Source organism: Eptesicus fuscus, chromosome 24 (assembly GCF_027574615.1).
Source record: "Eptesicus fuscus isolate TK198812 chromosome 24, DD_ASM_mEF_20220401, whole genome shotgun sequence".
Lineage (NCBI taxonomy): Eukaryota > Metazoa > Chordata > Mammalia > Chiroptera > Vespertilionidae > Eptesicus > Eptesicus fuscus.
In genome coordinates this window covers 219,841-233,943 of record NC_072496.1, presented here as the reverse complement: position 1 = coordinate 233,943, position 14,103 = coordinate 219,841, and the positions used below count along the sequence as shown (strand labels likewise).

General features: G+C 52.9%; 2 protein-coding genes across 3 annotated transcripts; both read right to left on the bottom strand.

The window, feature by feature from the left end:
- Positions 1–23: 23 nt before the first annotated feature.
- Positions 24–7,780, bottom strand: LOC103302926 (NADH-cytochrome b5 reductase 1). Of its 2 annotated transcripts, XR_008555368.1 has the most exons (10): positions 7,580–7,780; positions 7,194–7,343; positions 7,001–7,073; positions 6,408–6,514; positions 5,212–5,341; positions 4,492–4,575; positions 3,577–3,662; positions 3,068–3,167; positions 2,524–2,756; positions 24–313 (listed from the first exon to the last, which is right to left on the bottom strand). XR_008555368.1 is itself a non-coding variant. In XM_008159967.3 (9 exons), the coding sequence occupies exons 1-9, from the start codon at positions 7,592–7,594 to the stop codon at positions 2,584–2,586; spliced, it is 918 nt and encodes a 305-aa protein (XP_008158189.2). In that variant the 5' UTR covers positions 7,595–7,780; the 3' UTR covers positions 1,341–2,583. The 2 variants fall into 2 exon arrangements, 1 of the variants encoding a protein (XP_008158189.2); XM_008159967.3 differs by lacking the exon at positions 24–313 and having other exon boundaries at positions 1,341–2,756.
- A 1,156-nt stretch (positions 7,781–8,936) lies between these two features.
- On the bottom strand, positions 8,937–12,406 carry LOC103302941 (alpha-1,3-mannosyl-glycoprotein 4-beta-N-acetylglucosaminyltransferase-like protein MGAT4E). The gene is made up of 4 exons (XM_054713148.1): positions 12,153–12,406; positions 11,658–11,804; positions 10,570–10,726; positions 8,937–10,144 (listed from the first exon to the last, which is right to left on the bottom strand). The coding sequence occupies exons 2-4, from the start codon at positions 11,757–11,759 to the stop codon at positions 8,937–8,939; spliced, it is 1,467 nt and encodes a 488-aa protein (XP_054569123.1). The 5' UTR covers positions 11,760–11,804; positions 12,153–12,406.
- Between the last annotated feature and the right edge of the window lie 1,697 nt (positions 12,407–14,103).

Below are 14,103 nucleotides of genomic sequence, written 5' to 3'. Positions count from 1 at the left end.
CGATTTTCGACCAAAGAGCCAGATCAGCAAAATTTATATTTTTTAGTGTGCTACAGAATTTTAGTAATTAGTTTACATGGGTCATGAGATGAAAAAGGTTGAATATCACTGATCTGCGGGACCACTTTCTCAGTTCTCCGGAGGATGGTGCATAACTACTGCTATTTTAGATGGTAGTTGGTTACAATCTATGGATGCCTGGAGACAGTGAGATTCTCTTGGTGCTGGTTAAAAGCATGGACTTGAGTACCACAGACCCAGGTTTCCATTCCTGGCCAGCTGATGATCTTGAGCACCTTACTGAATGCCTCACCTGAAAAATGGGAAGAAAACTGTGCTACTTCACCGGGTCTTTGTCAGGACTGAGATGATTTATGCAGGCTCTTGTATGATGCCAGGCAAATGGCAGATGCTTCATACATGTTAGCTGTTATGTGATGTCTGTTGTATAAAACCCTCAGAAACATTCATTGTCCACGGGACTGACTTTAATTTTCTTCAGCGAGACCTTTGCCAAATCCTTAATCTTAGACTCAGGATTATCATAAGGATTAAATTATGAATACTTAAGCAAGTGTCTGGTTTGTGGCTGTGAACTCAGCAACGCTTTTTCTTCTCTTCCCTCCTCCTCTGAATCCTCCCCCCATCCACATCTTGTATCTCTACTCCAGTCACTGTGTTGTAATTATTTATCACACGTCTATCTTATTTTAGACTAGGAACTCTTTGGGGGTCGGAGACCAGTCTTGTCACAGTGGTATCCTGCGCTGAGCACGGTGCTTGGCACATGGCAGGTCCTAAAGAAATGTTTGCATATTGAGTGGATGAGATAGAAGCCGGTGCAAAACAAGGAACGGTGACTTTGTGTGTGAAAAATTTTCTTTGCTGGGCTGCTGTACTATCTGAACCCAACAATCCTAAGTACAATTTTCCTTTTTAGAGATGAGGAAGCTAAGATTCTCCCCTGTATACACAGCTAGTAGTACACACATACTAGCTGATCAAGAAATGTTTGATGGAATGCCAGGAACAGAATTTACTGATGATTCTGCTTTATGGAAGGGTTGAATTCTCAGGGTCCCATAAGCCGTCTTTTAGGGATCCCAGAGAAAGCAATACATGGTTCATGCAGAAAACCAATGCTGGCCTTTCCTCCTGAGATGGATGCACAGTTCTATCCCAACGGGATTAACAAAGATCTCAAAAAGCTGCCTGGTCCAACCCTGGGAGTTGGGAGTGGATTGGGTCATGATGTCATAACAGGAGAGGGCAGGCAAGACGGATGGGCCGGGGAGGGCAACTCTGTCCAGGCACCAATAAGTCTGGCCGGGCGGGTAATGTCAGGTTATTGTTTTTTTAAAATGTATTTTTATTGATTTTAGAAAGGAAGGGAGAGGGAGAAAGAAATAGAAACCATGACCAGAAAGAATCACTGATCGGCTGCCTCCTACAGGTCCCCTAACTGGGGATTGATACCCCAACCCGGGCATGTGCCCTGACCAGGAATCGAACTGTGACCTCCTGGTTCACAGGTGAACACTCAACCACTGAGCCACACCGGCTGGGCTTAGGTTACTTTTGTAGGAGAAGGCTTCTCTTCCAAACAGAAAGACAATGCTTTCATTTGTTTGCCAGGTACCCTGAAGGATGAATACGGTGAAGGAAGGGTCAAGAGGAGGGAGCAGGAAATATGACCAACAAAAGGACACTGCACCTGGGCTCAGAATGCATCCCCTCTAAGCTGTACTCTGTCCCCCACCTGAAAAGCCTCCAGGGAGAAGCTAAGCGTCTGCTTCTGCTGAGACAGCTCACATGTTAGCACACAGGACAGCTGCTCAAGGGTTCTGGGAAGACCTGGGAGAATTCTGTGCTGGGAAGCCCTTCCTCCCCAAATTCTCAGGTGTGAAAAGCCTTGGAGTCCAGACCCCCAGACACAACAGCCCTATAGGTATACCACTGGGGCCTTAGTCCATTTATTCGCATAGCCAGGGGTTCCTGCCACAAGCAGCGGTCTCAGACTGTGGATAGCCACTTCCCTCTAGCCTGGGCTGGGCAGAAAGAGACAGACATGCAAGTACATACTTGAGATCCCTCTCTCTGAGGCCTGCAGGTCTGAAGAAACACTTGCTTCTTTCCTGCAACCTCTGTAAGACTCGCTCTAGAAGTCTGCTCAACTTGCACTCACACCGAATCTGCTACGAGTTAAGCACCAAGCAGTAAGTAACACCCATTACATAGGTTGTTCCCTTCAACACAGACAAAGAAGAGTGTGATGCTACCCAGGGATCAGCCAGGCTTGGAACGAACGTACATGCTTCCTTCTTCCTGACCCATGGAAGACACTGCTCCACGGCCTGACCTGGACCTTTTCTCACAGGGAGGTTTGGGGGGCCTTCCAGGGAACGACTCAGCCTTAGCTCTCTTCCAGGGCTACAAGGATGCTGTTCCTGTAGGCACCATCCGATTTCAGCTTCAGAGAAAGACAAAAGGCTTATCCTTCCAGGAAAGAGATCTAGGACTTACAGCATCCGAGCACTGACCAGGAACATTGCCGGGAACGGGACCAGGGAAGCCAGGGGACGGTCAGTAGGTGAAGCGCATCTTTTGAGAGTAGCCCAGTTTGTCCAGGTTGGGGTGGCAGGCCAGCTGCACCATCGGGGGAGGCCCACAGAGGAGCAGCAGCACATCGTCCCCCGGGGAAGGCAGGTGCTCCCGGATCATGTCCGCAGTCACAAAGCCCTGGCTGTAGGCCCAACCTGAAGTGGAGAGGAGCAGAGAACAGTCACTCCAGACCCATGCTGGCAAGGGGTGCAGAGCCCTGAGGTGGGGAGGCCCAGGAAGGCTCTGGGGAAGGTATCAAGTGAAACACAGCCTGCCTCGGCAGCACAGCCGTTCCTGCCCCCGACCGGTGAACAGGACCCTGAAGGAAAGGGCCAGGAGACCACTGCGTCCCGGCACACAGACCTGGGAGCCCAGCCCAGCAGTGTCAGGGAGGGTGGTTCCACCGAAACCAGAACCCAACAGGGGCAAGGCCCTGGTGCTGGGATACCCAGCATGGGGAGGGCACCTGCTGGGGGATGATCCAGAGTGAACCAGAGTTTAAAGCGACTGGGATATTGGGCCTGCAGCTCCTCCAAGTCCTCCCGTAAGATGATGTCCTTTTCAGTCTGAAGTGAAAAGGAGAAACAAAGTCTTTAGGAATCCTCTCAGGCCCACATAACGTTTTGTAACCAGCAGAGAAAAAGAAAAGCACAACTTTTAGGTTGTTAGGATGAGGGGGAAGGAGAGGGGAACAGGTTTTATTTACACGGCATGAAGAAATAAAGGTGGCATATTTGACCAAGGTAACCCGAAGAGCAAGTTTTTAAGCTCAGGATGATATTCTAAAAATGTTTTCTTTTCTTCTTTCCTTGGGCCCAGGGAAGGAACTGGCTCAGGGCTTTGTCCTCTTATGGCAGCGAGGGTCCTCTAGCTACAGGGGGTCTTGGGCTCTGGCCTGTTTCTGCCCATGGGTGCCACATCTCTGAGCTGACCCACACAACTGAAAAGTCCCAGGACCGAGAAAAGCAAACCAACCTGGTTGGCAAAAAGCAAAGAGCACTGGGTTGGATCTGTGGGGTCTTTCAGGATGGCCCGGATCAGCTGAAGCATCGGGGTGATTCCTGCACAGACAGCCACAGGGAGACATGGTAGCCACAGCTTACCTGTTCCAGCTCCTTAGCCAACCAGCACTTTCATCTGAATGCCTCCCGTTCACCACTGCACCCACCTCCATTCAGTGTCCAAATCCTCTAACCTCCTGTGTATTCTCCAGCACCCACACTTCTGGATAGACATGCCTCTTACCCTAAACTCACAAAAATTCCTATCTGGTAGGTGAACTATAGTCATGCTCAATATTCACATAAAGCTCATATTCTTAAAGTCCCTCTAAGACTTCCTCTCAATGTCCCCTGTTGGCTAGGACTCAGATGTCACAGGAGCTGACTCAGTGGGACAGGCCTGAACTGGGCTGGCAGGTTAAGGACAAGTGCTCTGGGACCAGGCAGAGCTGGATACCAATCCTTTACCTCTTAACCTCTTTGCAGCTGCATTTTCTCATTTGTAAAAGGGAAAGGCAAGTACCCACTTCATAGACACAGGCGTAAAGAGACTACCATAGTGTCGAATATGTGGAAATGTCCAATGCTAACTTTCTTCTTAACTGGCCTGTTTCTAGCTGTGTCCCTGTTCTCACCTGAAGGAGATCCATTCAGTGTGAGGTCTTAGGAGAGTACACGTGAATTATTTCTCATTCTATCGGTTAAAAAACTTGCTTTTGGTTTCTACCTGATCATGATTTTGTTTTTCAAGTACTGGGGAGCCCTGGGCATTGCTGGGAGTCCTAATTCCCAGCTTGATCCTGATTCCAAAACCTTCCGAGGGTCACTGGGAAGTTCTCATGGCAACATCAACAATGGTGGGAGAGACGGGCCCCCAAGCAACACACACCTGTCCCGCCGGCGATCATGCCCAGTCTCTTCGCCACGCGGGGCTCTGGTGGAGACTTTTTGTTGGGCTGAATGCTAAAATTCCCTGAGAAGTCAAGAGAAGAAGGGATGGAAGAGTGGAGTCAGTAGAGGAAACGAAGAAAACAAATGCAGCACTAAAAACGTCCCCGGCCAGGTCAGCAGCTGCAATGAAATCTGACCCTGGAGCCGGGTGGACATCTGACTTGAGCCAGCCCTAATGATACACAGGAGGGACAATGGGGCCAGGACCACATGGCCTGTATTATTAACTACCAGTCAGTTCAGGCCCACACAGTGAGTCAGCAGCTGCTTCGGGCAGAGGGTCACCCCTAGTCAGGGCAACTGGCCTGGGGACAGGTGTGAATCTACTCTTCCAAGTGCACAGAGCAGCCCCAGGGACTTGCTCATGCTGTTCCCCCGAGAAGGGCTAAAAGCTCTCTCTGGCTTCCTAAACAGCTCAGGCTGAGGGGCGAATCTGTGAGGCAGGGCTGCTTTACTTAACTCCACAGCTGCCATGGTTGGCGAATTCAAGCGGACAGGGAACTGATCCCGATCCCAGTGACGAGTGGGCTGCGACCTCTGCCTCTCTATACTGTCAGAGCTACGTGTACAGGAAGGGCAGCCCTGGCCCCTCTGCACGGCACGTGTGCCCAGAGGACTGGAGAGCTGGGAGAGGCTCAAGGAGCAGGGGGGCCATTACCTTTCCCCGTGTAAGTGAGCAACCCACTTGGCCCTCGAAATTCCACCACATCCCCAATCTCCAGGCTGTCCAGGTACTGAGACATCTTCCCTCCCTCAGGAAATTTGGGGTGCACACCTTTCAGGTAGACCTGATAAGACAGAATGGAAAAGACTTTATTTGGGAGGACATATGGAAGGCCAAGAGACATATGAAAACATGCCCAAAGTCACTAATCATCCGAGAGAAGCAAATCAAAACAACAATGTGGTACCATCTCACACCTGTCAGAATGGCTACCATCAACAAATCAACAAACGACAAGTGCTGGCGAGGATGCGGAGAAAAGGAACCCTCTTGCACTGCTGGTGGGAATGCAGACGGGTGCAGCCACTGTGGAGAACAGTATGGAGTTTCCTCAAAAAACTAAAAATGGAACTCCCATTTGACCCAGTGATTCCACTTCTAGGAATATATCCCAAGAAACTAGAAACACCAATCAGAAAGGATATATGCACCCCTATGTTCATAGCAGCACAATTTACCATAGCTAAGATTTGGAAACAGCCTAAGTGCCCATCAGCAGATGAGTGGATTAAAAAACAGTGGTACATCTACACAATGGAACACTACACTACAGTAAAAAAGAAGAATTCTTACCATTTGTAACAGCATGGATGGAACTAGAGAGCATTATGCTAAGCGAAATAAGCCAGTCAGAGAAAGATAAATATCACAAGATCTCACTCATTTGTGGGATATAATGAACAACATAAACTGATGAACAAAAACAGATCCAGAGACAGAGAAGCATCGATCAGACCGTCAAACCTCAGAGGGAAGGTAGGGGAGGGTGGGGGTAAGGGGGAGAGATCAACCAACGGTTTTGCATGCATGCACATAAGCCTAACCAATGGACACAGACACCAGGGGTTGAGGGCATGAGTGGGGGGTACTGGGGGGGGGCAATGGGGGGATGAGGACACATATGTAACACCTTAATAGACTTTATTTGGACTCAATGATTTCTGAGGTCCCGCTGACTGAGCCTCCCTAGGCTGGGGCCATATACGCACGTGCTATCTTTTCCCCAGTCTACGTACTCTTCATATCTAGAGCAGACACACATCTTCTACTATCTAACAAACTTAGAAGTTTCCTCAAATCCCCAAAAAAGTAGGGTGGAGAGCTCCTGGGGCTCCTTCCTACTCCCTTACCTTAATGACAAGATCCACATAGCCTTGGTCTTCGTCACTGGTGACAGGAGTGTACGGCCTGATGACCAGGCTGCCATCGATTCGGGCTGAGAGGTAGACATGTTTGCCTGGGGACCATGCAGAGAACAGGTGAGGGTGGCTTGTGGATGTGCGGCCTTCCAGTTACCTTTCAAAATACCCAGGGAGGTTTGAGAGAACGAGGACGTCTTGCCCCCATAAGCTACCAGGCAGGGAGGACTCACCCCTTGGAGCCCCCAGGGGGACCCCTCTTGGATGCCCCAAGGGATAAACTCTACTCAGTTACAACCAGGGCCTTAGCAGCAGCAGCAGCAGAGATGGGTTTAAAATCAGTGTTTGTCAGGGGTAGGTAGAGCCAATCCTGCGGGAAGGAGGGGGACTGCTGAGTGTTAAAGATGTCTGGGGCACAGAAGCCACACCCGAGAATGACCCAGTGACAACCTGGAGGATCCAGCCAGGCGAGGAAGGGGAGAGTGCGGAGGGAGGGAATGGACGGAAGCTGCGTGTTTTGGGAGACTCCAGAAGGAGGATCGCGCTCTTAGGATGCTAGGAAAAGGAGCCCACACGTTCCTTACCCACAGGCAGCCCCAGAGTGTGCTGGGCGGTGGGCAGGGCAAATCGGAACCTCTTGGTGTTGTGGCTCACAGTCTGGAGGACGGATGACAGGGTCACCAGGACATCCCAACCACAGTGGATGCTGTGGCTTCGCATCAGGAGGGGAGCTCTGGTCCTGCCTCTACCCCGCCCCTCCCTCCCTCCGCAACTCACCGTCTTATCTAGCAGTCGCAGCAGGTACTTCTCATTGGGGTCCAGGAGAGTGACCCGGGGGCGGCGGGACCTCCGAACCAAGTAGGAGCCCAGAGCCAGGCCGAGTAGAGTCAGCAGCCCCGCCCCGAGAGAGGCCAGCAGGCCTGGGCTCTGTGGGGAGAGGAGGCCCTGTGACCGCCCCGCGAGAGGGGAGTCCGCGGCACAGGAGGTGACCGTCCCGCCCGAGCCCCAGCGCAGGAGCAGGCGCAGGCCGGAGGGGTCCCTTGGGCAGGGTCCTGGGACCCACCATCAGGACGAGGGCGGCGGGGAGACCCCAGGCCCATAGCTGAGGGGCCAGAACCAGATGGAGTGGAGTCCCAGGGGCAGGGCCTGGAGCTCGGTCTCACCGGCTGGAACCCCATGACCGAGCACCGCGTCCTCCACCGCAGCGCCCGCGGGGCGCTCCCACGAGTCGCCGCGGGGTGGGCCAGAGGCGGGGCCTGGAGAGAGCTGGGCTGGAAGGGGCGGTGGGGGGCCTGGCACCGGGGAGGCGGAAAAGGCGTGGGTCCAAAGGAGGCGGGGCCTCGCTGAGAGGGGCAGGCCCCGCGGAGAGCTGAGCTGGAATAGGCGGGGCTGGACCCGTCGGAGAGGGAGGCGGAAGGGGCGGGACAGGAAGAGGTGAGGACTCACTGGGGGGGGGGCCGGAAGGTAGGCCCGGAAGGGGCGGGGCTAACAGGAGTAAGGGGCCGGAAGCCGGAAGAGCGGGGTCTGGCGTTACAGGACCAGAAGGGTCGTAGGGTTGGGGTTGAGGCTGGAAAGAGCGGGGCCTGACAAAGCGCGAGGTAGTGTCGGAAAGGGCCGGTCTGAAAGGTGCGTGGCCTGGCCAGAGTGGGGATGGAAGCGGCGGCGTCGGAAGGGGCGGGGAAGCGGGCCTGACCACAGTCTCGGCCCGGAAAAGGCGGGGCCTGTGCGCGGCGCCGGGGAGGAAGGGATTGGCGTGAAAGGGGCGGAGGCTGTACGGCAGGGGCGGAAGGGGCGGAACCGGACCCAGGGTGTGGGGACCGGAAGTGGTGGTGCGGAAAGGAGCGGGACACTCCTAGGACTTGTGGCTCCAGGCAGGGCAGGGACTCCTTGGTGGAGCGTCTAATGCTTGTGTGCAGATAAGAAGTGGGGCAGGTCATGGTGCCTCCTTCCCTCTCTCTGGCCCTTGGAAGCCAAAAGTGAGAGGTTTGCGACGCAGGAAACAAGACACAGAGTCCAGGCGATTAAAAGGCGGGGAGGTTTTAATCTTGCGCTCCCGGGGGGGAAACTCGCTGGTCCAAGGGTGGGCCAGGGAAGTTCGCGCCAAAAAGGGGGCATAGGTACTTCTTTTATACAGCTGTTTAGTGAGGGGAGGGCGGAGGGCATGAGAGGTGTGGAATTCCTGCCTTGGGCCAGGGGTCTAGAAAGACGCCAGTTATCTCTGTCACCATCTACCTTGCAGATGCTTGCATCAGCTCTGGACTTCCCCCCTGCCTGGACCTAACAAAAAGGACATTGTTTTGTCTCTCCCCCTCCTCAGACTGTGTCGTGTATCTTACGTGGCCCACAAAACTGGATTAGTTTGAGCACACACCTCTGCTTGCTGGGGTTAGGCTGGCTTACCTTTGTGGTTGTAGTGTGATTTTCAGTAGTGCTTCCTTTCCTTCTCACACGTACCCCAGTTTGGACAATAACACAGCCACCCCACTCAGAGTGTGCACAGGCTTTGACCCGGTTCTAGCTTTATTTCCTGCCAGCCATGTAGGCTGCATTCCCAAGACCAATGCCTGGAGAATCCCCAGTGTGCCTCCAGCTCTCCTCTTCCTCGGGCTGAGTCCAGACCCTGATCTGCCTGATGAGGAGCCAGGAGTTCTGAGAGGCCAGCACCAGCAGTCGTATGCAGCTCAGCTGCTCCAGGGTGCCTTCTTCGTAAAACACCCTCTGGTCCAAGTTCCCCTGCACCAGCGGTCCCAGCAGGGTGTAGCGCGCACAGCCTTCGGAATGCGCCAGGGGGTTGTAGCCCAGTTCTACCTGGCCCTGCTGCAGCCGGTACTGTCCATCTTTGTCAGCACCTGTCAGCACCTCTATGCGGATGACTCGCTGTGGCCTTTCCAAAATCACCACCAGGTAGTTGCCTCTTAAGACATCAAGGGTGACGTAGCCCTCCTCGTTCAGAACGTAAGCGTATTGGGGAATCACATTCAGTATCGGGCTCATGTCAGTGAGGACATTGGCTACGGGGTTGTCTGGTTCACCAAAGACCACTTCCTTCTCCACAGGAAAGCAGGTGTCCTCAGACGCAGAATAATTGCCCTTGGGATAGAAGACTGAGGGACTGAAACGAATAGGAACATGTTGGGCCAAGAGAAGGCGGAATTCAGAGAGAAGCAAGTGAGTAGGCGTGTCCTTAGGGAAGAGGAGGAGGAAGGTGGTCAGGCGGGAGAGGTCGCTGTTGTGGAATACTTTCCCGGAGAAGCTCAGGCTAGAGAACTCCAGGGTCACCCAGGGTCGTTCTTTCCAGGCTGCCAGTGCCCAGTAGATGGTAGAAACAAATTTGGGGGTGCAGTCAACGTGATCTTCTACCATCAGAAAGTATTCAGAGAGGCTGACAGCAAAGTTCATAAGGAGGGCATAGTCGACTTTCTGCCTGGAATAAACAGCTCCACAGGGTGAGGAGTCATTGATGTTGCCCAGATCCCCTGGGACGAGAGAGCCACTGAGATGACCGTGGATCACAAGCAGCTGCTGGGCCTCAATATGAGCTTGGAAGAGGCCTGATATGTTGGCGACCATTTGGCTGAGCCATGCAGGGTCAGGATCTGACAGGTGGACCAGCACCACAATACAGTCCAGCTCAGACACCGAGGAGGCTTGGAACAGGGACTGCAGGGTGTGCAAGAGGGTGCTTCCATGAGGATGCTGCGCTGAGGAGATCCCCACCGTCAGTAGTTCTGGGGGTGGAAGGCATAGGGCACCATTAGCACTCTAGGTGGTGACACGACCCTCCTCCCCTCTGCCCTTAATGCCAACCCCTGGGGACAAAGTCACATTTCCTTTCCCTTGGAGAGTGTGGTTGGATAGAGATTAATCTTTGGTCAGAGGTTGTGAGGTAGTTTTATTTGATTACTACTTTGCAAGGTCGTTGGAGGACCAGGCTCTCTGCTGGGGAGGCTGCCATGCACCAAAGGGAAATCTGCTGGCATGGCATATGAGCTTGGCCTTGACCTCAGACCTGGATGGCAGGGTCTGCAGGGATGGAGGAACCTGAGGGCTCTCATAGTTCAGTGTCCAATGAGTTGGCACCCATCACATTCATCTCCCTCTGGGTCCTCTCCCTCCCTCTTCCCTCAGTCTGACCTTTCTCCCACATACTCACTCTTCTCCCGGGGAAGGGCTCCAGCCAGGACTTTGTAGCTGGTGTGCTGGAGCACTGGAGAGCGTCTCTGCATCTCCTTGAAGGTCTCCAAGTGGTTCTTGCTTTCAGAGCTGATTTGCTCCTGGTCCAGCTGCTGCAGTATTTTCTTCTTTTCCTCCTGCTAAGGATGGATAAGCATCAGCCCTGAGCTTCACCCTAGCTCCTCTGGAGACAAATGAGGGCAAATCCCCTTTCTGGGACAGACCAAGTAAGCCCCAGGATCCAGTCACCAGGGAGCTCGAGTTTTGGGGCTCAGTGAAGCACTGTCCCCACCTCATCATGAGAACACCCGTGATGCTGGAAGGGGTGGTGGGCCTTGGGGTCAGGGAAGTGGGAAGGGAGGGGGTTGAGATAAGTGGGAAGGTCCCAGGCTTCTGCAGAGTAAGAACCTGCCTGCCCCACCTTGCCCATGTCTAATTTCTCCACCATTACAGGCTGGCAGAGCCCCTGACTCTGCTTGGACTGTGCTGGGTGCTGGGACAGCTGCTGAAGACCAAGCTATCTTGTCCTTCAGGAATTACACATGGTGCCTCAATTCTACAGCCGTTTCTTTGCTCACTTCTGGCCGCACACTTCCGCACACCCACCTCCCCCTCTGCTCTAGCTGGTCTGAGGCACATAGGGAGAAGATGGACCCCAGAACCTGAGCATGACTTTCTCCACTTGCAGATGCTGTGCACATGGGAGGAGTCATCTTAGGGCTTGAGTCTGTCCCTGAAGGGAGAATGGGAGGAGCACCATCTCTCCTGAGGTGAGGAGAGTGGCAGCACCCAGGCAGCTCCCTCGCACCCTGGGCCTGGCAGGCAGCATGGCCGCCTAGAAGGTCTGGGCAAGGCTCTCTCCACAGTTAGAATGCCCTCTTCCTCCCTCAACCTATTCAAATCCTAGCCATATTCAAGGCTGGGTTAATATCTTTTTTTGGCACTCTCCTGAATCTTCAAGTGCCCTCTTCTTAGAACTATGGTGGTACTTGAGTGTTTACATAACGGGACATACTTCCTCCCTGCCAAAGTGTTGGCAAGTAATCCATCTCAGTTTCTGGAACTTACCAATGACACGCTGTACTCAAGGCGCTTGTTCGTATTGTCCCGGAGGAAGAAGCTCAGGGAGATGAAGGACACAGCCAGGATGGAGTATTTCCATAGCGTCATGGTGCTGGGCCTGGCACTTGGCAGGAAGTGAGCAGGAGTTGGATCCTGAGTGAGGGAAGCCAGGGATGTCCTCCTGTTGCCTGTGGCCTCCCCTCCCTTCCCCCACCCTCCCTCCTGCACACCTCTGCCAAATTTCTTCCTAAATCTTTTCCACCCGCTTTGACTGTCCTCCCCCCCTCCCCCCATCGAAGGAGAGACAAAGGTCATGGAGTTTGGTTCTATTCAGCTGCTGCCTTCTGCAGCTCCTGTCTGGGTTTCCAGGTGGAACTGGTGCACATTAGTTTAGCCACTTGGAATAGAGGCCCCACCAGAGGGGATGTGTTGCCAGAAATCAAGGGCTAGGTGTTAGCTCCCTAAACTCAAACTTGAGTTAAAGTCTCCACTGGGGATTACTTCGGACAGATGACGAGATTTTGAATCAAGTCGGAAGGGCCAAGGGAAACTCTTGTGTGTCTCCCCGACCCTGGACTGGAAGGAAGGATGGAAACCTAGAAGTGGCCGGAAATTTCTAATCCTGCGGGAGTCTTGACCAGGTTTGCAGAGCCACAGCGATTGGAGGCTTTGTGTCTAGAAAATGTGGCTTGATAAACCATCAGAGAGCAGGGATTTCTCTGAAATCACAGAGAAAAAACTTCAGTGCTGCAGGGTGGGAGCCCAGAGTGGCTCCTCTGAGGCAGCAGAAACTAGCCACCCTCCCAGGAGACCCTCCCTGACAACCATTGTTCACCCTGAATGGGGACTGCCCACATCAAGCACCTGCTTCTGGATACAGTGGGAATAAGGGTTTAAAGCCAGCTTTCCAGTCTTATCTCAACCCAGAAGCTGAAAATTAACTGTCAGCTTGAATCAAATTGACAAGGGTGGATATTGAGTGATCCCTTCCCTATTAGAGGGCCCCATACGGCTCCTGGAGGAACCCTCCATGTCACAGGATATCCAGTTAGAGGGCATGTGCCCTGACTGGGAATCGAACTGGTGACCTCCTTAAATGTGTGGGTGTTTCCCTTTCCCCAGTTTACAGCTACCCAAGTACATGTCTGTAAGGCGCTGTGGTGGTGGTGGTGGTGGGGTGTCGGGAATCTTACAGGATTTGTGTCTCAGGGACCTTCCTTCTAGGGACCTGCCCACCTCTTCCATCAGTGCACATGGGCCTGAAAATGGGCCGAGCTCCAGAACCAGGCAAGGGATTGAATTATTGGGGTGACTGTCCTCAACCTCCTTCCCCTCCATTTTTACCTTTTGTGGTTGCCATCTCCCTACCTACTTTACCCACAGTGATGCTGTTCTGTTAACCTGTTTTAACGTCTATTTCCACAGCTACCTGAGTATCATGAGGAAGCCAGTCCCACATCCTCACCTTGCTGTCCATTTCCCCAGAACACTCTGAGCACCCCTGTGTGAGTTCACACCCGCCCAGCTGCTGGCAGGAACATGGGATCATACATCCCAGAGCTTCATTGGTGGAGGGGAGGAGGCAGGGGGAGGCTTCAGATTGCCGTCAAGGTCTGACAAGGGTGGGAGGTGACAAAGGAAGGCTTGGCCAGGAAGCCCCAGACTGCAGTGTGGTTCTGGGAGTTTAAACAGGCTGAGGTCACCTGTCAGAGGCACCCTCCATCTTGCCAGAACGGGCTCTCCACCAGCTGGGACCATTCTGTGGAGAGCGTGGCCTTGCCACCAACACTGTGGTGGATCCTGTGGCTGCCTGATGCTCAGAGCTTCTCCCTCCTGCCCTTATTTGGTCCCCCCACCCCTCTCCTTGTTTCTATCCCACATCCTGTTTCCAGGCTCTCCGGCTCCTGCATCTACTTGGATTACAGCTCATTGGGATACACTTCCTGGCTTTTGATTTGGGTTCTTCCCAAATATCCCTCTTAGAGCTCTCCTTTCCTTTTCTCCTCTCCCTGCCTTCATGGATTATAGTCAAGCTAGTGAAAACTAGACACTGCACATTAGCTGAGCTCAGGACTTAGATTTTTCTGGAAATAAAGATCTCATAGCCAAACTGAACTAAAAAAAAAAGTTAGTAAAATATCCAAAGGTTTTCCTATCAGAAACCTATATTACCTTATAGTCCCAGAGATAAGACTGCTGGACAGGAGCTATCACAGATCAGAACAAAAGAGTTTCAGTAACTTGGAGGCTATTTGAAAAGGAATACCTGACATGTTGGGTCACCATGGAGAAGAGGACTCTGCCTGACTGTAAAGGGATCAATAGTGTGTATTGAATGACCACCTTTTATGGGAAATGAGACCACAGAGCACACAGTTGTGTTTCTTTCCTGCCACACAGGAAGTTCCGCCTTTAATGAGTCCATTTCTGCTGGTGGAGAGACCCCCGTCCT